Source organism: Natator depressus, chromosome 2, assembly GCF_965152275.1.
Source record: "Natator depressus isolate rNatDep1 chromosome 2, rNatDep2.hap1, whole genome shotgun sequence".
Taxonomy (NCBI): Eukaryota; Metazoa; Chordata; order Testudines; family Cheloniidae; genus Natator; species Natator depressus.
The window spans coordinates 154,073,966-154,098,456 of NC_134235.1; the positions used below are offsets into that span (position 1 = coordinate 154,073,966).

The 24,491-nt window shown below is 41.7% G+C and overlaps 2 protein-coding genes across 2 annotated transcripts in view; one reads left to right on the plus strand and one right to left on the minus strand.

The window, feature by feature from the left end:
* Window positions 1-24,491, plus strand: part of ZNF830 (zinc finger protein 830) — a 32,229-nt gene that overhangs the window by 3,739 nt on the left and 3,999 nt on the right. Inside the window, exons 3-9 of the mRNA XM_074945193.1 lie at window positions 1,475-1,598; window positions 6,760-6,793; window positions 14,066-14,262; window positions 14,750-14,840; window positions 15,377-15,440; window positions 21,192-21,272; window positions 22,584-22,660. Of these exons, the coding sequence (XP_074801294.1) occupies window positions 1,475-1,598; window positions 6,760-6,793; window positions 14,066-14,262; window positions 14,750-14,840; window positions 15,377-15,440; window positions 21,192-21,272; window positions 22,584-22,660 (668 nt within the window). The remainder of the gene's footprint in view (window positions 1-1,474; window positions 1,599-6,759; window positions 6,794-14,065; window positions 14,263-14,749; window positions 14,841-15,376; window positions 15,441-21,191; window positions 21,273-22,583; window positions 22,661-24,491) is intronic.
* LOC141982806 (poly(rC)-binding protein 3-like) overlaps window positions 19,858-24,491 on the minus strand; it is a 714,223-nt gene continuing 709,589 nt past the window's right edge. Inside the window, exon 15 of the mRNA XM_074945190.1 lies at window positions 19,858-22,137. Coding sequence (XP_074801291.1) covers window positions 22,077-22,137 — 61 coding nt within the window. The 3' untranslated portion in view covers window positions 19,858-22,076. The remainder of the gene's footprint in view (window positions 22,138-24,491) is intronic.

Genomic DNA, 24,491 nt, shown 5'->3' on the forward strand with positions numbered 1-24,491 from the left:
TGGTGGCTTGTGATGTGGCCACTTCTCTTTTAGGAACTGAAGTGAACCCGTCAACTCATTTCATGCAGGCCACCAAAGGGCCATCAGATGGTATCAATTTTAGGCAGTACTGACCTGGATCATATTTAAATCAATGATCTAAAGGTGAAAGACCCCACTGTCAATCTCTTGAGCCATCATGTTTGTTCATTTGAAAAAAAAAAAGTGATTATATCACCAATCCTAGCATTTACTGTATAGCATTTACAGTACCTACAACCATTGAAGTACCTGTAGCTTTGGGCAGGTCTACACTACTGCTTAAGTCGATCTAACTTATATCATTCAGGGGTGTGAAAAAGACACCCCTGAGCAATACAAGTTACAGCAACCTAAGTGCTGTCCACACCAGTGCTATGTCAGCAGGAGATGCTCTCCTGCCAACATAGCTTCCGCCTCTCATGGAGGTGAAGTAATTATGCTGATGGGAGAGTGCTCTCCCATTGGCACAGAGCGTCTTCACCAGATGTCTTACAGCGGCACAGCTGCATTGGTGCAGCTGCACCTATGTAGTGCTTCTAATGTTGACCTGCCCTTTCATTCCTTACTTCACCTTAGATCAGTGGTTCTGAACCAGTGGGGACACAGAGGTCTTCCAGGGGTACATCAACTCATCTAGATATTTGCCTAGTTTTACAACAGGCGGCGAAGTCAGTACAAACTAAAATTTCAAATAGACAATGACTTGTTTATACTGCTCTCTATTATACACTGAAATGTAAGTGCTATATTTATATTCCAACTGATTGATTTTATAATTATAAGGTAAAATGAGAAATGATTTTTCAGTACTTGTGTGCTGTGACACTTTTATATTTTTATGTCTGATTTCGTAAGCAAGTAGTTTAAGTCAGGTGAAATTTGGGGGTATCCAATCATACTACTGGAAAAGGGTACATACAGTAGTCGGGAAAGTTTGTAGAGCCACTACCTTAGATCACCACTATCATAGCCTTCATTACCTCAGTTCTTGTAAGCTTGATTACATCAATTTCAGTGTTTCAGAGGTGTGCATGTTGTGAAAACGTGTTCTGTAACTTTATTTTAATAAGGTTTCTAAATATTCTGAACTTTAAACTCTAAGGTCTGGTCTACAAGTATAACAAAGTGGAAAACAGGAAATTAGGTCGGTAGAACTACATCGTTCAGGGGTGTGAAATTGACGCCCCTGAATGACTTAGTTAAACTGATGTAACCCCTGGTGTATACAGCGCTAGGTCAACCTCAGCCTAGCTACCACCTCAGGGAGGTGGATTACGTACAACGATGGGAGAATCCCTCCTGTCGGTGTAGGTAGCATCTTCGCTGAAGCGCTACAGTTGCGCCACTGCAGAGCTTTAAGTGTAGACAAGTCTTAAGCCACAGTAATTTTTTGAGGTCTTGAAGTGGAGAGTCTCTTGAATTTTATTTGCTGATTCAAACTTTTTTTTAACAGAAAATTGCAGAGTTAAAAGGTGCTAAACAGATGGTGCCTGGGCCTACAATTAGCATATCATCATCTCATCCTGCCAAAAGAAAAGTTTCTGACACAGAAAACCAAGAAGTAAAGAGAGCAAAAGGTAAAGCGATAAATTTATTCAGTGTTTCCGTACTGCTGAACTGTAATCTGACTTTCTGTGTCTTGAATGCTTTTCTCCTTTCTGAGAGAGACAAGGTGGGTGAGATAATCTCTCTCTATGGATCATCCTCTGTTGGTGGAAGGTACAAGCTTTCAAGCTACACAGAGCTGCTTCATGTCTAGGGAATAAAAGATAGTAAATCACATTCCTTCTCTCTCTCATAACCTGGGACCAACACAGCTACAGAAACACTTTCTCCTTCATGGAAGAGGGAGAAGGTATGTACTATGACTTTTCTGTTGATGATTTTATTTATAGATGTATGAAATTAAGGTAAATGTTTTTTGTTTTTATGGGGAGGGATTCCTCTTCCCCTGCATGAACGCGCTCTGGGAGGGATCAGACACACCTGCGGGAACCTACCTGGCTGCAAGAAGCTCCATGGCTGCTGCCTTCAGAGCTGGGCTTTTCTTCTTTGTGTCACTTCTGCACTGCCGTCAGAGCTGGGCTGGGTTCTGAAGGCAGCTGCTGGAGAGGCTCCCAGAGGGGGGTCTGATTTCCTCCGTACTCCTGGGAGCACCCCAGCCAGGGGCTCCGAGTTGGTAGTCCCAGCCAGGCTGGAGAGGGATGGGACTTTCTTTTCCCCTGCATGGCTGCTCTTGGTGGGAGATCTGACCCACCTCCAGGAATTTCCCCTGGCTGAAAGAAGCTTTGCGGCTGCTGCCTTCAGAGCTGGGCTCTGAAGAGGTTGACTTGATCTCTTTCTTCTGCTGGGGGCTTCTAGCTGCTAGTCCTGGCTGGGGAGGGAGGGCACCTCCTCTTTCCTTGCATGGCTGCTCTCAGACACTTCTGCTGGCTGCAGGAAGTTCCGCCCCTTCCCCCTGCTCATTTCCTGCACCCATCGCTCCGCATCTGTGGGTGGGGGGGGGGAGAATGGGTCACTGTGTTCCTTTCAGATGCAATTAGCAGCTTTTTTTCAATTTGAAGAAAAAAAGTCAATTGCTTGACAGGATTTTTTGATTGACGTTTTAGGGCAGCAAATAAAAGTCAGGGCTCAACTGACTGACTGGTAGATAGGGGGATTGGGGCCGTTTTCTAATGTAGTGATCTCAATTGGTAGCCTACTGGAAGACAAGTGAAACTACTTTAAAATGAGTGTCCAGAGTAAATAAAAAAAAATCTCTAATCATTACTGCAGCGGATCGTGTGAAACAGTTTGGAAGCCAAATTCTACATGCCAGTGGTGACACACTATTTTGTGCAAGCTGCAGTGTTTCAACAGAGAGCTCTGAGACCCATCATTTATTCAGAATGGAACCTGTGGATGCATTTGCAAGTGCTAATATACTGTTGGAAAAACGTGATCATAGAATCATAGAATATCAGGGTTGGAAGGGACCCCAGAAGGTCATCTAGTCCAACCCCCTGCTCGAAGCAGGACCAATTCCCAGTTAAATCATCCCAGCCAGGGCTTTGTCAAGCCTGACCTTAAAAACCTCTAAGGAAGGAGATTCTACCACCTCCCTAGGTAACGCATTCCAGTGTTTCACCACCCTCTTAGTGAAAAAGTTTTTCCTAATATCCAATCTAAACCTCCCCCATTGCAACTTGAGACCATTACTCCTCGTTCTGTCATCTGCTACCATTGAGAGCAGTCTAGAGCCATCCTCTTTGGAACCCCCTTTCAGGTAGTTGAAAGCAGCTATCAAATCCCCCCTCATTCTTCTCTTCTGCAGACTAAACAATCCCAGCTCCCTCAGCCTCTCCTCATAAGTCATGTGCTCTAGACCCCTAATCATTTTTGTTGCCCTTCGCTGGACTCTCTCCAATTTATCCACATCCTTCTTGTAGTGTGGGGCCCAAAACTGGACACAGTACTCCAGATGAGGCCTCACCAGTGTCGAATAGAGGGGAACGATCACGTCCCTCGATCTGCTCGCTATGCCCCTACTTATACATCCCAAAATGCCATTGACCTTCTTGGCAACAAGGGCACACTGTTGACTCATATCCAGCTTCTCGTCCACTGTCACCCCTAGGTCCTTTTCTGCAGAACTGCTGCCTAGCCATTCGGTCCCTAGTCTGTAGCGGTGCATTGGATTCTTCCATCCTAAGTGCAGGACCCTGCACTTATCCTTATTGAACCTCATCAGATTTCTTTTGGCCCAATCCTCCAATTTGTCTAGGTCCTTCTGTATCCTATCCCTCCCCTCCAGCGTATCTACCACTCCTCCCAGTTTAGTATCATCTGCAAATTTGCTGAGAGTGCAACCCACACCATCCTCCAGATCATTTATGAAGATATTGAACAAAACCGGCCCCAGGACCGACCCCTGGGGCACTCCACTTGACACCGGCTGCCAACTAGATCACCCAAAGCTGTGTAAATTCATTCAACGGGACATACAAAATTCCAGTTGCTTATGTGACAAGATGGCTGATGTTAGTCTGGTGGGTCCTGTGCTTTTCTTGGCAGGGAGCTAAGATTCTACCCCTTGCCCCCGTTCTTGGGGCGTTGATGGCCCTGCTAGTGGCCCAGGAAGGTGGTAAAGGAGGGAAGCGGGGGAGGGGTCTGGGTTTGGTCCTCACTCTGAGCCCCAGCCCCTCTCAACCCCTGCGGGTTCTTACCCTCTTCCCCCTTGGGTAGGGTACCTGCAGTCCTTAGATGCTGGGGAAGGGAATCTCCCTCCCCTACTGCGGCAGGGTCCCCCTTACTTTGGTTCTCTGATTTTCCAAGTCTCACAGCACACCTCCAAGCTCCAGTCCTCTCTCCTCCTCCTTCCTCCTCCTCCTCCCCGTCTGCCTGGAGCAAGGGGTTTTGTTAGGTTCCTAACAGGGCCTTAATTGACTGCAGGTGCTCCAATTAACCTGCAGCCACCTTCCCTAGTCTACAGGGAACCATGCCTTAATTAGCCTTGAGCTTATATATTTCCCCTCTAGCACTCTCCCACTGCTCCCTGGCCCTCCTGTATCACACTTTCTAAGTGTGAATAAGCTACAACAGGACTACCTTCCAAAGATTTTTTGCTACACATTTTGAGGAGATGAAGTCTCTAATTTATGTGAGTCTTTTGGAAGTATTTCTAATGAATCCACTGATGAGCAAGACGAGTATGTACTGCACATTCCGTTTGATTTTTATTTCTGAGAAGGCCGAAGATGTACAGAGAGGAAAGCTAACAACCATGCTCGCTGACTACGTTTACTTGGATGCTGTTAACTACATTACAGTGTCTCAAGCGATAATTAAAACTATTTCAAAATATGCTGCAGACTTTGACAAAGTATCTGCTTTCACAAGCGACAGATTACATGACAAAATCTTTCAAATCTGTTCTCCAAGGTCTAATGCTAAATGCTGTCCATATTACATGTAATACACACATAATTTCTCTTGTCAGTGAGCTCTGGAGATGAGTTTGGTGAAGTTGATAAACTGGTGAGCTACATTTAAAAGATCTTTAAACACTGCCCTACGTGCAGACTTTGATGCAGGCAGCACATTGCAAACACGAGCAAAATGACTGAAATCTGGGAACAAAAAATTGCACTTCCCCCAGAGCCAGCAATTTACTTGTTGGAATTCCTGCTTTTGGGCTATACAACATCATGCAGCTCACCTGAAGTACTACTCAGAGTTCATCTCAGAAGAGCTAACGCTGACACCAAAAACGCAGGTTTTAACAGACCTTTCAACTCTTCTAAACAGTGCACAACTGAATGAGGAAGTTCAGTTCATTGCCAATCAGAGTGCCACAGGACTGATGGACTGAATCACTTGGTTTGAATCTTGATATGTCACAATCCACCAAGCTTAAAACAAAGTAATGGATGTACTGTTCTGGGCTGAAGCACAGTCAAACGAAAATCACTCTGATAACACTGACTTAAATGCCAGTGCTCGGCAGATTTTTCTTGCATGGCAAAGAAGCTCAGACAATACTACTGCTATGGGGAACCGTCAAGCAACATAGCAAAAATGGCTCAAAAGTTTCAACAACCTGCAGCAGGGTTCCTAAAAGCTGTGTGTATTTTTGACCCAGCACAAATGTACCTGTTTATTGGTGGATTTAACCTTGCTTAATGCAATTCCTGGCTTTGACTGGTTACAAAAAGATTGTGAAAGAAGTGGACTGTACTTTGCCTGTGCTACAGGTTGGTGCTGTCTGACAATTCCAGCAAACTCTGTGGATGCAGAGAGAGCCGTGTCTAAGCATGGACAGGTGTTTTCAGCGCAGAGACAGTGAATGAAGAAAGGCACAGTTGCTGGATGCTCTGAGAGTGGTCTTGCAGGCGAAGAGGAAATCCTGTCCTTCCCCAGCTGGGCTAGGACTAGCAGCTAGGAGCCCCCAGCTGGAGTGCTCCCAGCAGCATGGGAAAGATCAGACCCATCTCCGGGAGACTCCCCCAGCTGCAGGAAACTCCGTGGCTGCTACCTTCAGAGCCCAGCCCAGCTCTGATGGCAGCACAGAAGTGAGAGGGTGGCAATCCCATGACCTCCCCCCCCCCCCCTTTTGGGTCAGGACCCCCACGGTCACAGCACCCTGAAATTTCAGATGTAAATATCTTAGTCCCGAAAGTGACTATTTTTAAAATCCTATGACTGTGAAATTGATCACAATGGACCATGAATTTAGTAGGGCATTAATCATTGTATAAGGTGTATATTTCAATTTGGGTATTTTTATGTGGAAAAGTTGATAACATAATACTGATTTCTGATTGTTGGAGTATACAGCTGGGGGGATCTGGCAGCAGGAGGGGAGCCCCGGAGTTTCTGGTTGCTGCAGGGGGGGACCCTGGCAGCTCCCAGCCACGGTGGGCGGCAGGGAGGATCCCCAGAGCTCCTGGCTGCTGCAGGAAGCAGGGGAGACCTCTGCAGCTTGGAGCCGCCAGCGGAAAGAGACCCTGGAGCGCCCAGCCCCGCAGCTACCCAGGCTACCTGTTTTGTTATGGGTATTTTTAGTAAACATCAAGGACAGGTCACGAGCTTCAGTGAATTTTTCATTGAATTGCCCGTGACCTGTCTGTGACGTCTACTAAAAATGTCCATGCCACAAACTTATTCTTACTCATCATTATAAATATAATTTTTATTTTGTTTTCCCCATTTTTTGTTTAACAGCAAAGCAGTCATAAGTGACTCTTGACTATTTTTCAGGTTCAAATGACCAGCCACAGACTTCTGCGTCGGGGTAAGTAGATCCTTTCATTTACTTATTTGTGCAGACTTTTGCTAGCTACAATCCTTCTTTTTGTTTTTTTCATAGATTCATAGATATTTAGGTCAGAAGGGACCATTATGATCATCTAGTCTGACCTCCTGCACAACGCAGGCCACAGAATTTCACCCACCACTCCTGCAAAAAACCTCACACCTATATCTATGCTATTGAAGTCGTCAAATCGTAGTTTAAAGACTTCAAGGAGCAGAGAATCCTCCAGCAAGTGACCCGTGCCCCATGCTACAGAGGAAGGCGAAAAACCTCCAGGGCCTCTTCCAATCTGCCCTGGAGGAAAATTCCTTCCCGACCCCAAATATGGCGATCAGCTAAACCCTGAGCATATGGGCAAGATTCATCAGCCAGATACTACAGAAAATTCTTTCCTGGGTAACTCGGATCCCACCCCATCTAATATCCCATCACAGGCCATTGGGCCTATTTACCATGAATATTTAATTAGCAAAACCATCTTATCCCATCATACCATCTCTTCCATAAACTTATCGAGTTTAATCTTAAAGCCAGATAGATCTTTTGCCCCCACTGCTTCCCTTGGAAGGCTATTCCAAAACTTCACTCCTCTGATGGTTAGAAACCTTCGTCTAATTTCTAGTCTAAATTTCCTGGTGGCCAGTTTATATCCATTTGTTCTTGTGTCCACATTGGTACTGAGCTTAAATAATTCCTCTCCCTCTCCGGTATTTATCCCTCTGATATATTTATAGAGAGCAATCATATCTCCCCTCAACCTTCTTTTAGTTAGGCTAAACAAGCCAAGCTCCTTGAGTGTCCTTTCATAAGACAAGTTTTCCATTCCTTGGATCCATTCTCTGTACCTGTTCCAGTTTGAATTCATCCTTCTTAAACATGGGAGACCAGAACTGCACACAGTATTCCAGGTGAGGTCTCACCAGTGCCTTGTATAATGGTACTAAAACGTCCTTATCCCTACTGGAAATACCTCTCCTGATGCATCCCAAGACCGCATTAGCTTTTTCACGGCCATATCACATTGGCAGCTCATAGTCATCCTATGATCAACCAATACCCCAAGATCCTTTTCCTCCTCCGTTACTTCTAATTGATGCGTGCCTAGCTTATAACTAAAATTCTTGTTATTAATCCCTAAATGCATGACCTTACACTTCTCACTATTAAATTTCATCCTATTACTATTACTCCAGTTTACAAGGTCATCCAGATCCTCCTGTATGATATCCCTGTCCTTCTCTAAATTGGCAATACCTCCCAGCTTTGTATCATCCGCAAACTTTATTAGCACACTCCCACTTTTTGTGCCGAGGTCAGTAATAAAAAGATTAAATAAGATTGGTCCCAAAACCGATCCTTGAGGAACTCCACTGGTAACCTCCCTCCAGCCTGACAGTTCACCTTTCAGTAGGACCTGTTGTAGTCTCCCCTTTAACCAATTCCTTATGCACCTTTCAATTTTCCTATTGATCCCCATCTTATCCAGTTTAACTAATAATTCCCCATGTGGCACGGTATCAAATGCCTTACTAAAATCTAGGTAAATTAGATCCACTGCGTTTCCTTTGTCTAAAAAATCTGTTACTTTCTCAAAGGAGGAGATCAGGTTGGTTTGGCACGATCTACCTTTTGTAAAACCATGTTGTATTTTGTCCCATTTACCATTGACTTCAATGTCCTTAACTACCTTCTCCTTCAAAATTTTTTCCAAGACCTTGCATACTACAGATGTCAAACTAACAGGCCTGTAATTACCCGGATCACTTTTTTCCCTTTCTTAAAAATAGGAACTATGTTAGCAATTCTCCAATCATACGGTACAACCCCTGAGTTTACAGATTCATTAAAAATTCTTGCTAATGGGCTTGCAATTTCATGTGCCAATTCCTTTAATATTCTTGGATGAAGATTATCTGGGCCCCCCGATTTAGTCCCATTAAGCTATTTGAGTTTCGCTTCTACCTCAAATATGGTAATGTCTGCTTCCATATCCTCATTCCCATTTGTCATGCTACCATTATCCCTAAGATCCTCTTTAGTCTTATTAAAGACTGAGGCAGAGTATTTGTTTAGATATTGGGCCATGCCTAGATTATCCTTGACGTCCACTCCATCCTCAGTGTTTAGCAGTCCCACTTTTTCTTTCTTTGTTTTCTTCTTATTTATATGACTATAGAACCTTTTACTATTGGTTTTAATTCCCTTTGCAAGGTCCAACTCTACTTGACTTTTAGCCTGTCTCACTTTATCCCTACATGTTCTGACCTCAATAAGGTAGCTTTCCTTGCTGATCCCTCCCTTCTTCCACTCCCTGTATGCTTTCTGCTTTTTCTTAATCACCTCTCTGAGATGCTTGCTCATCCAGCTTGGTCTACAACTCCTGCCAATGAATTTTTTCCCCTTCCTTGGGATACAGGCTTCCAATAGCTTCTGCAGCTTTGATTTAAAATAATCCCAGGCTTCCTCTAACTTTAGATCTATAAATTCTTCAGTCCAATCCACTTCCCTAACTAATTTCCTTAATTTTTGAAAGTCAGCCCTTTTGAAATCAAAAACCCTAGTTGCAGATTTATTTTTGTTAATCCTTCCATTCAGTTTGAACTGAATTAGCTCATGATCACTTGAGCCAAGACTATCCCCTACAACCATTTCTTCTGAGGTCCTCACTACTCACCAAAACCAAATCTAAAATGGCATCCCCTCTAGTCGGTTCAGCAACTACTTGCTGAAGGAATCCATCAGCTATCGCATCTAGGAAAATCTGAGCCCTATTTTTATTACTAGCACTCGTCCTCCAGTCTATATCTGGGAAGTTAGTCTCCCATGATCAGTTTCCATTAGTATTTACTTTATTAAAAACATTAAAAAGGGCTCTATCCATATCCAAATTAGATCCTGGCGGTCTATAGCACACCCCAAGTACTATCCCAGGGGAGGCTCTAATAGTTTTCTTCCCCAATGTAATTTTTGCCCAGACGGACTCAGTCATATCCATTTCATTGCTTCTTATTTCTTTACATTCTACCTCATCACTGATATACAGTGCTACTCCACCACCTTTACATTTATTTCAGTCTTTCCTAAACAGCACATAGCCCTCAATACCTGTAGTCCAGTCATGACTACTATTCCACCATGTTTCTGTTATCCCTATAATATCTGGTTTCACTTCCTGCACCAGTAACTCTAGTTCCTCCATTTTGTTACCTAGGCTCCTCGCATTAGGGTACAAACATCTTAATTTTTGCTGTTTGGCCTCACTCACATTCTGAACCCTATTAGGCACGGCCATTCTACAGCAAGTATAACTTATTAGACTGGTATCTACACTGCCCTTCCTCCTACCCACGGCTGTATCCTTTCTTACTTTTCCCCTCCACCCTACCTCTGCACCTTCTGTGGGTAAGGATGTAGACACCATGAGCCCCTCCCTCATATAGTCTTGCCATGGGTGCAGACCCATAGTTTAGCAGCAACTTTCTCAGCCGTGTGAGTAAGATAAAAATCCTAGGAGTGACTCGGAACCAGTCAGAAAACAAGTTTTCCCGTCTTGTCATTACAGGGCTATACTTAGTGATGAATGTACAGTCTTGCCCTAAGAGCTCAAAGCACACATCTTAATCTTTTTGGTTTTGTACATACCTAGTTGCTCTGATCTGTTTTATAGAGAAAATTGTAGTTAAATTTTAGAATCCTTTTAGTCATTCTATTACCGTTTTCTAACACGGGGGTAGAGGCTGAGGAGAGAAATATTTGAGGGTGAGGAAAACTGAGACACCAGATGGCACCCTGCTGAAAACGTACTTGAAAGCTGCCTGCTTTGTGACCTGCTCCTATGGTGACCTAGAGGAATGCAGTCCCAGGTAGGAGCTTGACAGTCCATGTTTCTCTGGTTTGATCTGATTGTGCTCAGCCGCTAGAGCGTACAATATGCTGTCTGGGCCTACATAGCGGCAAATGGACAGTTACTTACCAAGCTTTAGTGGAAGCTACAAAATGAGCAAAATGCAGTATAAGTTAACAAGCTAAAAAAACACAAGGGAAAGAAAAATGGCGTAAAAAGATAGGCAGCATGAGAGAAAATGATTTTAAAAAAAAGATTTTCTTGTACTTTCACTCTGTCTGTTTCTTTCTAACATTTTTCCCTCTATAAAAAGTTTTGGATCAGATAAGTATACATTGAACCTCATCAGGCGACGAGTACTGCCTGTGAGATAATGGAGTTTACCCTTCAAACGTTCTAGCGCTCAAACTTGGTTGTCAATGTCACTTTTTGAAAAAGCTCAAGAAGAGAGACTTGAGCTCATCTTGACTGAGACAGTCTCTTGGGGTGTGTCTACACTGCATTTGAAAACCCATAGCAGGACGTCTGAGTCCAGGTCTACAGAGTCAGGCTCATGCTGTGTTGTTAAAAACAGCTGTGTAGATGCTCAGGCTGGAGCTCACCTCCCTTCCTGGGCCACAATGTCGACACTGCTTTTTTTTTTTTTTTAAGTGCCTTAGCATGAGCCTCCTGAGTATGGGTCTGTAGACCTAGGCCCTCAGACTTGCTGCCATGGGTTTTAAAATGCAGTGTAGGTGTGCCATAGGCAATCTGTCAGAGGGAAAGTGGTCTTTTCCTTTGCCAGGTAGTGTTTGCTCAATCTTATGCTGAGTACTCTGAAATTTATTTGTAGAATTACACCGTTGTGGAACTTGTACTACTTAAAATTTAGTCGTGGGCAGCGGGTATCAAAGGCCAGGGGAGGCTGAGCCTCCTCAGACAGCCCTGTGTGGCCCTGCCCATGCTCCGCCCCCAGGCACCCTCCTTCCTGGTGCTGTGCTGCAGGGGACTCTTTCTCTGTTGCTGGGGCTATTGGGGGCTGGCCAGAGACTCCGCCCTGTTCTCTGGGGCAGGGGCAGGGTCAGGGGCTGCACTGCCTGCCAACCTGGCAGTCTGGGGCTGGAGGGTGGGATGCCACCCACCTGGCACTCTGGGACTAGAGGCACTTGGGCAGCCCAGGGTTGGGAAGGCCTCTGTTGGTGGGAGAGCACCTTGGGCAGAAGGAGCAGGCCGAGCTGGCGGCTAGCCTCCCTGAGCTCAGGGTTCACCCGCTGCCCATGTTTGTAGTGACATTAGTCACTGCAATGGCTATTTTTAGAAGGGCCTGTTTCCTTTGTATCTTACGTTAACATCTTAAACACAAAGACTAATGTTTTCTACCTTGGATGCCTGAAGTTATGCTTCAAAATCCATATTTCGGTTCCTAAATATGTGACCTGAATTTTCAGAGCTGCTGAGCTTTTACTGACTTCAGTGGTGGCTGCTCAGTACCTCTGAAAATCAAGCCTTTTATTTAGATGCCCAGTTTAGACACCCAGCTTTGAAAATATGGGTCTCACTCTTGATGTTGGAAATGGGTAAGATGTAATACTTATGGACAATAAAGAACCATTCTGTAAAGGGAAATCATGTCTTACTAATCTATTAGAGTTCTTTGAAGGGGTCAACAAACCTGTGGACAAGGGGGATCCAGTGGACATAGTATACATAGATTTCCAGAAAGCCTTTGACAAGATCCCTCACCAAAGGCTCTTATGTAAATGAAGTTGTCATGGGATAAGAGGGAAGATCCTTTCATGGATTGAGCACTGGTTAAAAGACAGGAAACAAAGGGTAGGAATAAATGGTAAATTTTCAGAATGGAGAGGGGTAACTAGTGGTGTTCCCCAAGGATCAGTCCTAGGACCAATCCTATTCAACTTACTTATAAATGATCTGGAGAAAGGGGTAAACAGTGAGGTGGCAAAGTTTGCAGATGATACTACACTGGTCAAGATAGTTAAGACCAAAGCAAACTGTGAAGAACTTCAAAAAGATCTCACAAAACTAAGTGATGGGGCAATAAAATGGCAAATGAAATTTAATGAGGATAAATGTAAAGTAATGCACATTGGGGAAAAAATAACCCCAACTACACATACAGTATGATGGGGGCTAATTTAGATACAGCTATTCAGGAAAGAGATCTTGGGGTCATCATGGATAGTTCTCTGAAGACGTCCATGCAGTATACAGCAGCAGTCAAAAAAGCAAACAGGATGTTAGGAATCATTAAAAGGGGACTGAGAATAAGACAGAGAATATCTTGTTGCCCTTATATAAATCCATGGTATGCATACAGATGTGGTCTCCTCCTCTCAAAAAAGATATAGTGGCACTAGAAAAGATTCAGAGAAGGGTAACTAAAATGATTAGGGGTTTGGAACGGGTCCCATATGAGGAGAGATTAAAGAGGCTAGGACTTTTCATCTTGGAAAAGAGGAGACTAAGGGGGGATATAGAGGTATATAAAATCATGAGTGGTGTGGAGAAAGCGAATAAGGAAAAGTTATTTACTTGTTCCCATAATATAAGAACTAGGGGCCATCAAATGAAATTAATGGGCAGCAGGTTTAAAACAAATAGAAGTTCTTCTTCACACAGCGCACAGTCAACCTGTGGAACTCCTTGCCTGAGGAGGTTGTGAAGGTTAGGACTAGAACAGGGTTTAAAAGAGAACTGGATAAATTCATGGAGGTTAAGTCCATTAATGGCTATTAGCCAGGATGGGTAAGGAATGGTGTCCCTAGCCTCTGTTTGTCAGAGGGTGGAGATGGATGACAGAGAGATCACTTGATCATTACGTGTTAGGTTCACTCCCTCTGGGGCACCTGGCATTGGCCACTTTTGGCAGACAAGATACTGGGCTGGATGGACCTTTGGTCTGACCCAGTATGGCCATTCATATGTTAATTTTGTGCTACCAAAGTTTAGGTGACCTTAATATAATTACTTTATCATAAGTTTCTTTTCTATTAATGGTTTCCCTGTATGTAAAATGTATGCACATTGCTTTGTGAATATGAAACTGGTATCTGAATCCATGTAGCTTCAGAGGACATGATAGGGCAGTTACACTTTGGTGTGGGACGTTTTTTTTAAACCCTTTTGTTCTGCAGATTTTAATACAAAATTAGTACAATAAATGTATTTGTAGCACTGACTTGACCGTATCTGGTGAGCTTCAAAAGAAAACAACAATTACATGTTGGTTTTTAGGTGGTGGTTATTTTATATTATGCTAGCAGGCACACTGTTCAGTATATTGCATTATCTGTAGGGTTCCAAAGTAACTGGAACTTAGGGTTCCAAAGTAACTGGATTTCAAACACGGTTCTGTAACTGGCTTTGTTAAAGTACAAATATTTATATCTTGTGTCCTTTCCTAGGCTACCCACGGATTTTTTTGATAAAGCAGAGCATGCAGAAACAAAAACACTGCCCTCAAAGGGTCCAGGTCCCAGTTTACTGGCAGAAGATTATGAGGAGGAGGAGGAGGAAGAAGAAAAAGACAATACTAGCAAACCATCCAGTGTGCAAAAAAATGAAACAGCTCAAGAAACAATAGCTAATGCTCTACCAGCAGGTAACTTTGGACTGCAAAATATAAAATTCAGTAATTCATTGTAAATTATACTGGTAGGTATTTTATAATTATTAGACATTTGAAATAGCACTGATGGGTATATTCTTTTGGGGGTTTTCTCCTTGTTAATTTTCTTATCTGGTATATTTATGGAAGTACGATTTTTGTCAGGTGACTGTGCTAAAGTTACCCATGTGAAAAAGATTCTTGCCAATTGCTGTCATTATACAATATTTTCCTAGCATCCCAGTAATTTTATGTTGCAATTATCTTTTATTGCAGTGATGTTCGTAGAATTCAAATATGTAATAATGCGTACAACATACTAATTATTTGAGCCACCTGGTGGAGTATTGACTGGCTAGTTTTGTTTCTTGATTAACACAAATGGTGCTAATTTAAATTCCTCTTTTTAGTCAAAACTTTGTGTAGAAGCATGAACCATTGGTCCCTTTGTACGTAAGGTTGTGCTTGTCTTTTCTTGTAGATTTCTTTGACAACAAAATGACAGCTGCTCCCATAGTCTCCCATTCAGGGTCCATTCAGAAAGCAGAAGTTCAAGAAAAGGTAGTGGAAAGGTAAATTAATCAGATCAAATGTTAAGAGGAAATGCAAATAAGTTTCAGTCTTCCAGATAATATACATAACTTTGACTATATTTAGGTCTGTTCCTTTGAACAGTTAAAAGGAAAACACATTTATTGGTTGTATAAAGATTTGTTTCACTTACAGCAAGCTGTCTTGTTTTAAGCATTCCAAAAGATTTTCAAAAATAGGAACCTAATGTAATGGGAAAGCATTTGGGTGCTCACTACTTTTGAAAACACCTAAGAGCCTAACTTCCAGCTCTTTGAGTTCTGGAATATTGACCCAAACCTATTATCTACTCAGCTCCTTGTGTGTTTGATAAGATTTAGCTGTAGAAACAAATTTCTTTGAGATTAACATCCAGCTGGTGCTGCAGGTGGAGAAGAAATACTTTTTTTTTTTTTTTTTACATTTCTTGTTCATCAAAAATATACTGGTCTTTGCTCTTGACATTTTATCTGTGGAATTAAAGATCAGAGTAATAAGCACTAGATCAAGATAACCATTCATTATTTTAACATTTCAGGAAAGAAAACACTGCAGAAGCTTTACCAGAGGGATTCTTTGATGATCCTGAGGTGGATGCAAGGGTAATTGATCCTGTTTGTTTTTTCTTCAGACTTAGTAATACTCAGAGTAGTGGGTGAACCTTTCAGATCAAAATAAGTGAGAATGAAACCAATTAAATGGTTTCGCATTGATGTATGTGAAAGTATTAGAAGCAAGAGGAAGACCAAGGACAGGATAGGCCCATTACTTAATGGGGGCGGGGGACAATAACAGAAAATGTGGAAATGGCAGAAGTGCTAAATTTTTTTTTCAGTTTTCACCGAAGAGGTTAGTAGCGATTGGACATCTAACATAGTGAATGCCACTGAAAATGAGGTAGGATCAGAGACTAAAATAAGTAAAGAATAAGTTAAAAATTACGTAGACAAGTTAGATGTCTTCAAGTCACCAGGGCTTGATGAAATACCTCCTAGAATACTCAAGGAGCTGATTGAGGAGATATCTGAGCCATTAGTGATTATCTTCAAGAAGTCATGGAAGATGGGAGAGATTCCAGAGGACTTGCACTATATTTGCCCTTTTCCAATCTATAAAAAGGGAAATAAAGACAACTTGGAGAATTACAGACCAGTGAGCTTAACTTTAGTACCGGGAAAGATAATGGAGCAAATAATTTAAGCAATCAATTTACAAACACCCGGAAGATAAGTTGATGAGTAACAATCAGCATGGATTTGTCAAGAACAAATAGTGTCAAATCTACCTAATAGTTTTCTTTGAGAGGGTAACAAGCCTTGTGGATAGGGGAGAAGCAATAGATGTGGTATAGCTTGACTTTAGTAAGGCGCTTTATACTGTCTTGCATGACCTTCTCATAAACAAACTAGAGAACTACGACCTAGATGAAGCTACTATAAGGTGGGTGCATAACTGGTTGGAAAACCGTTCCCAGAGAGTAGTTATCTGCGGTTCACAGTCAAGTTGGAAGGGCATATCGCAGTGGGGGTTCCGCAGAGATCAGTTCTGGGTCCAGTTCTGTTCAATATCTTCATCAATGAGTTAGATAATGGCATAGAGAGTACATTTATAAAGTTTGTGGATGATACCAAGCTGGGAGAGGTTGCAAGTGCTTTGGAGCAGGGGTTCTCAACGTTTTTCTGAGGCCCCCCCAACATGCTATAAAAACTCCACGGCCCATGTGTGCCACAACAAATGGTTTTGTGCATATAAAATCCAGGGCCGGCGTTAGGGGAGTAGCAAGGAGGGCAGTTTCCCAGGGCCCCATGCCACAGAGGGCACCGTGAAGCTAAGTTGCTCAAGCTTTGGCTTCAGCCCTGGGTGATGGCCTTGAGGCCCTGAGCTGCCGTCCCACATGGCGGGGCTTTAGCTTTCTGCCCTGGGCTCTAGCGAGTCTATCGCCAGCCCTGCTTGGCAGACCCCCTAAAACCTGCTTGTGCCCCCACAGGGGGCCCCAGACCTCTGGATGAGAACCACTGCTTTGGAGGATAGGATTAAAATTCAAGGAGATATGGACAAACTGGAGTAATCATCTGAAGTAAATAAGATGAAATTCATTAAGGACAAATGCAAAATACTCCACTTAGGAAGAAAACAATCAGGTGCACACACACAAAATGGGAAATGACTGCATAGGAAGGAGTATTACAGAAAGGGATCTTGGGTTCATCATGGATCACAAGCTAAATACAAGTGAACAGTGTAACACTGTTGCAAAAAGCAGCAAATATAATTCTGGGATGAATTAGCAGGAGAGTTGTAAGCAAGACATGAGGAAGTAATTCTTCTGCTCTACTCGGCCTTGATTAGGCCTCAGTTGGAGTATTATGTCCAGTTTTGGGCACCACATTTCAGGAAAGATGTGGCCAAATTGGGGAAAGTCCAGAGAAGAGCAACAACAATGATTAAAGGTCTAGAAAACATGACGTATGAGGGAAGATTGAAAAAATTGGGTTTGTTTAGTCTGGAAAAGAGAAGGCTGAGAGGGGACATAACAGTTTTCAAATACATAAAAGGTTGTTACAAGGAGGAGGGAGAAGAATTGTTCTTCTTAACCTCTGAGGATAGGACGAGAAGCAATGAGCTTAAATTGCTTCTCGTCAGCAAGGGAGGTTTAGTTTGGACATTAGGAAAAACATCCTAACTGTCAGGGTGATTAAGCACTGGAATAAATTGCCTAGGGAGGTTGTGGAATCTCCATCATTGGAGATTTTTCAGTGCAGGTTAGACAAACACCTGTCAAGGATGGTCTAGATAATACTTAGTCCTGAACTGGACTAGAGGACCCTTGAGGTCCCTTCCACTCCAACAATTCTATATTCAATGTATATTAATATAAGGACATAGAAGGGAAGAGTGCTAACAATATACATGGGGTCTGAACATCCTTTCAGACTGAGTTTATTCTAGGCAGTTGTTTGCAGTACAGCTTTCTCATGGCTTAAAGGAAGTTTTATTGAGGCTAAAATGTCAGCTGGATGTTAGGAGTGAAGATGTACATCAGACAGCAATCTACTTACAATACTAGCCCACTCAAACAGCAAGCTAGCTCTCACCCTTTCTCTTTGCTGCCCCAGTAGAAAACATTTTTTGGCTGGGGGAGAGGGGTTATGAGAGGTTTGGGGCCAAAATCACCATAAAAAGGTGCAAAAAGAAAAGGAGGACTTGTGGCACCTTAGAGACTAACCAATTTATTTGAGCATAAGCTTTCGTGAGCTACAGCTCACTTCATCGGATGCATACTGTGGAAATTGCAGAAGACATTATATCTGTGTCTGTGTATATAATGTCTTCTGCAATTTCCACAGTATGCATCCGATGAAGTGAGCTGTAGCTCACGAAAGCTCATGCTCAAATAAATTGGTTAGTCTCTAAGGTGCCACAAGTCCTCCTCTTCTTTTTGCGAATACAGACTAACACGGCTGTTACTCTGAAACCTGTCATAAAAAGGTGAAATTTTGTTCTGGTCCAAATTTGCAACATCTTGTATACCAAGTGATGCCCTTATTTTGTATTCACTCATGAAAATAGCATAACTTGTTTGGAAGATATGCAAGAGAATATATTTTTACATTTGTATGTAAAATTGACTGCAAATTTGATAGCTGTGCACATCTGCACACTCTAATATTGCTTTGTCAAATTGGCAAACCATGTGATGGGCAGGAAAATTTCTGGAAAATTCTTTCTCTTCATTGAATATGTCTCTGTATTGAACATGCCTGAGAATTATGAACACTCTTGGTGTGTTAATGACTTTACCACATGGCTTATAAAGCAAATACTTGTAGCCACCTTCCCTCTTAGTGTGAGATGATGCCGTGGATGTTTTTAATGTCTCCTGATTACACGCTTGTATGTACAGAAGAAGAGATATTAATATAACACAACAATAAGGAACGCTGCTAGAAAGCAGCCTCTTGTTTAATTTTTTGTATCCCTCCTCAAGCCCCCTCTGATCTTTACCAGCCTGAAACTATTTTATTTTCTCTGGTGGGATACTTTCAGCACCAGCCATGCCTCTAGCTATGCTTGCATGTGGTGTGCACAATAGGTTTCTTCATGCACCCAGAAATGGGGCTACTTAATTTTGAAGAATATAGTTGAGAAGGGTAACTTTTTTTTTGGTAAGCCATGAATTGCTCTACTGCAGAAAAGTAATTTCAGAGCTTGCTGATAGAACTGCAGTAACCATGCTTGGCACCTGAGATGTTAGCCTTGTTATGAGGACTGAACACTGGCATCTCAAACTTACATGTATGCTGTTACCAGCAGTAGCACTAGCCTCAGTGGTATTTTTCCTGCCATTCTACATGAGCCCTGCAGGAGCCACAAGATGATTAAGCGCTTCACGTTGTCTGCACCAGAATAATGTACATAGTATAATGTGTAGAGTGCTTAGAAGTTTGATCCCTACTTGGGGGAAACTTAAAATAAATGGTTATTTTAAAATGAACCCTTTGTGTTGCTGGTGTAGATGAGGTGCTAGGGGTTGGGGCTATAATAGTGGTGTCTAGAGCTGTGATTCGAGTGATGTGCAAGTGGAAGAGGGGAGAGTCCTGCAGGTGATGGATGCTGTGTGCAAGGGACAGTCTTCAGGCAGGACGTCTGCCAATGCACAGGCAGTGCTAGGTAGTGGTCTCTCTTTGACCCAGGTTCTTAACACAAATCGCAAGCATGTAGGCATTGAAAGGAACTGTTGCTTTATTTGTTCGCTGTCAGTGGCACAAAGCTCTTGCTAATTAACTCCTTCCAGTTTAGCTCATATGGAGAGGAGTACCACCACCACGTTGGTGGCACTGTAATCTCAGACTGTTACAGTGATTCTTGGCAGGAATCGTAGGCAAAATGTTCAGAGATGCTGCCTGTTTTTGCAATTTTCTCTGGTTTTGTGTGTTTAAAAAACAGCTCTTAGAAATCTGGTATTAATATCAGGGGTTACTAATGCATTTAAATGTTTGATCAGATACACACTTCAAGGAAAAATAATTCTGTCTTGTTCGTGTTTAAGTTTATTATAAGAAATACAAATAGTCATGACTTACAAAAGGCAAAACCACCGTACGTAACCACAGTACAATACATGTAACCATGATAGGAATAACCACAAAACAGAAATATGGAATGATGGAAGTGTTATATCTCCCAGTATATAGTTTGCTTTCAAACTCCTCAGTTAATAATGACTTATTTTATACTGTTGCATATTGTCTAATCGATCAAGAACAAAGCATGTAAATGACGGGCCATTTTACATTATAAGGATTGCCATATTGGTAAAAGACAGGAATGGATAAAAGGAAAAGAAAGCTGAAGTAGAAAGGAGGATCCACAAATCATCTTCAAACTGTTTAGTTCCTCTTAGCTCCATTACTCATCCTAAAGTAGCATAGAGTAAAGAATGGTGACCTAGACATTATTATTCATCAAGCACATGATTCATGTCACAATCTCTGGTGAGAGACCTAATTGAGAGTCATGGGCATTTCTGTTAGTCTTTGTTTGGTTCATTTGCCAGGATGCTGTGCTACAAGCGCAAGGTATGACTGTGATCACCTACATTCCTCAGTGCGGACCCCAAGCCTGTGCACTCCCTTGTGTAGGAAGAGCTTAACCCCAGGCTAATCTCCCAGCAGACACCTACGCACCTCTTCTCCCAACCGCAAGCAGATCCTGTTTCTTCATCTCACTTCAGTTCCAGCATTATTTTTGCAATATTCCCACCATTTCTAGAGTAATTTCCGGTATCATTGGAAAGATTGGATTAGAGGTATTAGTGGCAGACAGCTCTAACAGTTCTTATGTTAGCCACTAAATTGACGTATGGGGCAACAGTCAAGATGGTAATCAGAATTGTGATTTTTTTTTTTAAAGGCAGATATCTCAAAACCACTAAGACTGCTGTATACTATTGGACAGATGGTGATTCACAAAATATAATACCATGCAAGTAACTGGACATTGAAAACAGTCAAAAATAGAAGCTATCATATTACCAGATTGGGATGCTGAAAGCAACCTGGCCTAACATCCTGTGCCATCCATTCGTGGTCACCTGCTTTCCCTCAATATTGTAATCATACATTTTGTACAGGCAGGTTTTTTCCATCTAGGTCTAGAATCAGATTTTCTTTTCAAAATCATGAAAGATGGCTGTTTGTTCATATGCATTATTTGAGACAAAGCATTTATTTGCTGTCAAAACTTTCTTAGTAAATAGCAGAATATATGTTTTGTTTCTCCTATTGGTTTTAGAACACCAGCGAGAATCATTAGGCAGTTACTAAAGAATTTTGGTTTTTCACATTCACTAGGTGCGAAAGGTTGATGCTCCGAAGGATCAGATGGACAAAGAGTGGGACGAATTTCAGAAGGCGATGCGACAAGTCAACACAGTGAGTAGTGGAATCTCTTTATCGCTTCTAAATACAGTACATAACTGGAAAAACAACCATTTCATGCAGCTTGGCGGAGTGAGTGACATACTGTATTTGTTGACTGCTTGTCACAATGCATTGTGCAGTTAAACACACTTTACAGCTGAGCGAAAGGTCCCTGCATTTTACACTCAAGGAAAAGTTAAGTGGAAAGAGCTTTTGATGACAAACCTGTCTAATTAAATACACTAGGCTGGATTTAAGTGAGATAGCAGGCACACCTTGACAGTTTCCCATCTGCAGGCAATGGACCATATTCCTAGCTGCTGCTTCAGGAACATTTAATTTTAAAATCTGAAAATTACCTCTCTAAACACCTTAATCCCTGTAAAAGCTATAAGAGTGTTTGTTTTGTGGTGAATTTAAACTTGACAAACACCCCTAAAGTTGGGAATGTTTTAGAGGAATTTACACAGACCACATCCTGATTGGCCCCAGTTTTTCAGTATTCTAATGCCTTACTACTTAGGGTTGCATGAAACCTCGTATCAGAGTCCGATTTTACACCTTCCCGATGTACACTGTACAGACATTGTGATAGATACCTGGTATTCTCATTTGCTGCCTTTAATGTTTTTAAACCTTTGAATTGAAAATAATTGATTATAAATAACTGCTAAGAAAACTGGTGCTGAACAATTTATCATTACTCATTAAAACAGTACTATAGGTAAAGTAAACTTTCATACAAAAACCAATAGTGGATACATTTGGTTATTAACCATTCAAACAATTCTTCAGCATAGGAAGGAATCTTCTCAGTTATGCGTGGACCATTGGTTGCATAGCCTCTCCCAGACATTCAGATTTGAGAAAGTATATGCTGAAAAAAATAACAGGTTAGAAATACATTGGGATCAAGTGGGTATATTTAATACTTCTAACAGGCTTATTGTACATAATTGGTAAACACCAAATGTTGATGTATATGTTCTGTTGAATCTTAAGCCTTTCGATGGATGTATTTGGTTTTATATTCTGTTTCAAAACAATATTTAATATTGAACTAAAAAATTCAAAAGAAGGAGCTAGACTAGTTAGGGATTTGGTGTAGCATTTTGTTCTGTCCTTTTCACTGAACTTTAGCCCAAGTCACAAAGACTTTTCCTGTGTGTCCCATTAACATACCTCTTGGAGGAGGGAAGATCTACATAGGATTGTGACTTTGTTACAACATACTTTTAATCTCTTTTTAGTTTCCAGTACTGCTCTTTTACTGGAAAGAAAGATTGAATGGGGCTGAACTTATTCACAGCTTTTCTGGTTTAGGTTTCAGAAGCAATAGTGGCAGAAGAGGATGAGGAGGGACGTTTGGATCGTCAGATTGGAGAAATTAATGAGCAGATGTAAGTAGATTGGTCTTTCTCAAACTTTGCTTTCTGATTTCCCCCCTTTCCCCCCACCCACCCCTGAGAATGGGTATACATTTCATCTGTAACCTACCATGGCAATACTTTTCAATATTCATTGATCAGAGTGTTTGAATTTTAAAAACAGTTGGTTTCCTGACAGTGAAACCTTTTAAATAAAATGATTGATTTGGGTAGCAGCATTATACCGGTGTTTACTAAGACAGACTGCACTGGGAGCTCTGAAAACAGTAGGTAAGGCCAGAGCCGCCCAGTAAACTACAGGAAGAGATCAAATTTCATTAAACCCTTTGAACAAGGTTCACTTTTTCCCATGCTCCATCTGTGGATTCTGCATCATGTAGAACTCCGGTGAACTGACTATATTTGAGAACCAAACTCTTAAACAATGTTTAGTAGACTGAACAAAAAATTAGGAACATAATTTTCCTATGGAGATTCATGTCTTAATCCTTGGTGACTAACCGGGCCCTTGCTTCTCATGACAATTATTTGAAAATGTCTGCTGAATGATAAACCTTATCAGGTGAACCCTCACTAGCTGCAGTGTTCCATTGAAACAGTTGGACACAACTAGTTTAAGCTTCAGCAGGATCAATGAATACAGCTTAGTTTGACATTTTATGGTCCTGTAAATCAGTTACTTTGTGTTACATTTACAATTCATGACAAAGCTATTGATTGAAAGGAAAGGACTAGTTTCCAGTTGGATGATTTTTTTTTTTTCGATGAGTGAAAAACTAGCAGCCCTCTTTAAGCGAAAAGGAGATGTTCATACTGAAGCAATAGTTAACCAGTGTGGCAGATTTAGCAGCTACTTAGATGGTATTAATGATAATATCCAAGTCAAGTTGCTTTTGGGACTAAAGATACGACTTCAACAGTGATCTTGTAATTCTGGAGAGAGCTTTGACTAAGAGCCTGAAGGTGTTTAAACAGTCCCTTTTACCATCACCATTTAAAATCTCATGATTACGTTGGACCAAATTCAGGAATTTGTAGGTAGCTGCAAAGGTTGTTGCTATTGATAATTTATTTTGTCTGAAGTAGAAGTCCATGTGGCCAGACTTTTAGCTTCATGTTCTATTTAGAACAGCATATTTGAATGCAGGCAATGTTCAAATAGCCCATGAAGCTTTTTGGAAGCTGTTGTATTTTCTAGAGAAACTTTTTAAATGGAGTAGATCCTCAGTGCTAGGTGGGAGTGTCTCCCATGAAGCACCTTAGACATTTTGTGTTCAATTCCTAAAGCCTGTCTTTGAGTGCGTGTTCCAGTGCGCTTTCAAAATTGGTAATACAACTGAGTGTTGAGAAATGGCCATTGTGGTTCACTCCTCAGCATCAATCCAAAATGGCCTGGTAAAGCTGGTGAAATCCAGTTTTGGGAGTGTAAGGTCAACTGCCTTTTAAAACTGATTGTATTCTAGATCAAATGAAGTATCACAAAGTGCAGGTATACTTTGAAAGTAACTCTCTAAACATGACAGTGTGGTGTTCCATGCTTGCCTCCGTGATTAGGATCCAGCTTTAAGCTCTTTTCTCTGTATTGAATCTGCAGGACTAATAGGAGTGACAAGAAGTAAAAAACATTGAAATCAAGTAAGCAGATACAATTTGGTATTTGAAGGAACAGATCCTGTTCACTAGTAAGAGTTATCATTTTTACATAGTTATCAGTGTCAAACTGCACTTTAAAGCAAATGCAAAATCTGACGGCCAAACACAAGTTCAGAGGCTTACTGTAGCACACATTCTTTAAATGGTGAAGTGCCAGGGCTACAACACCTTGCCAGGCTTCCATTTAAAA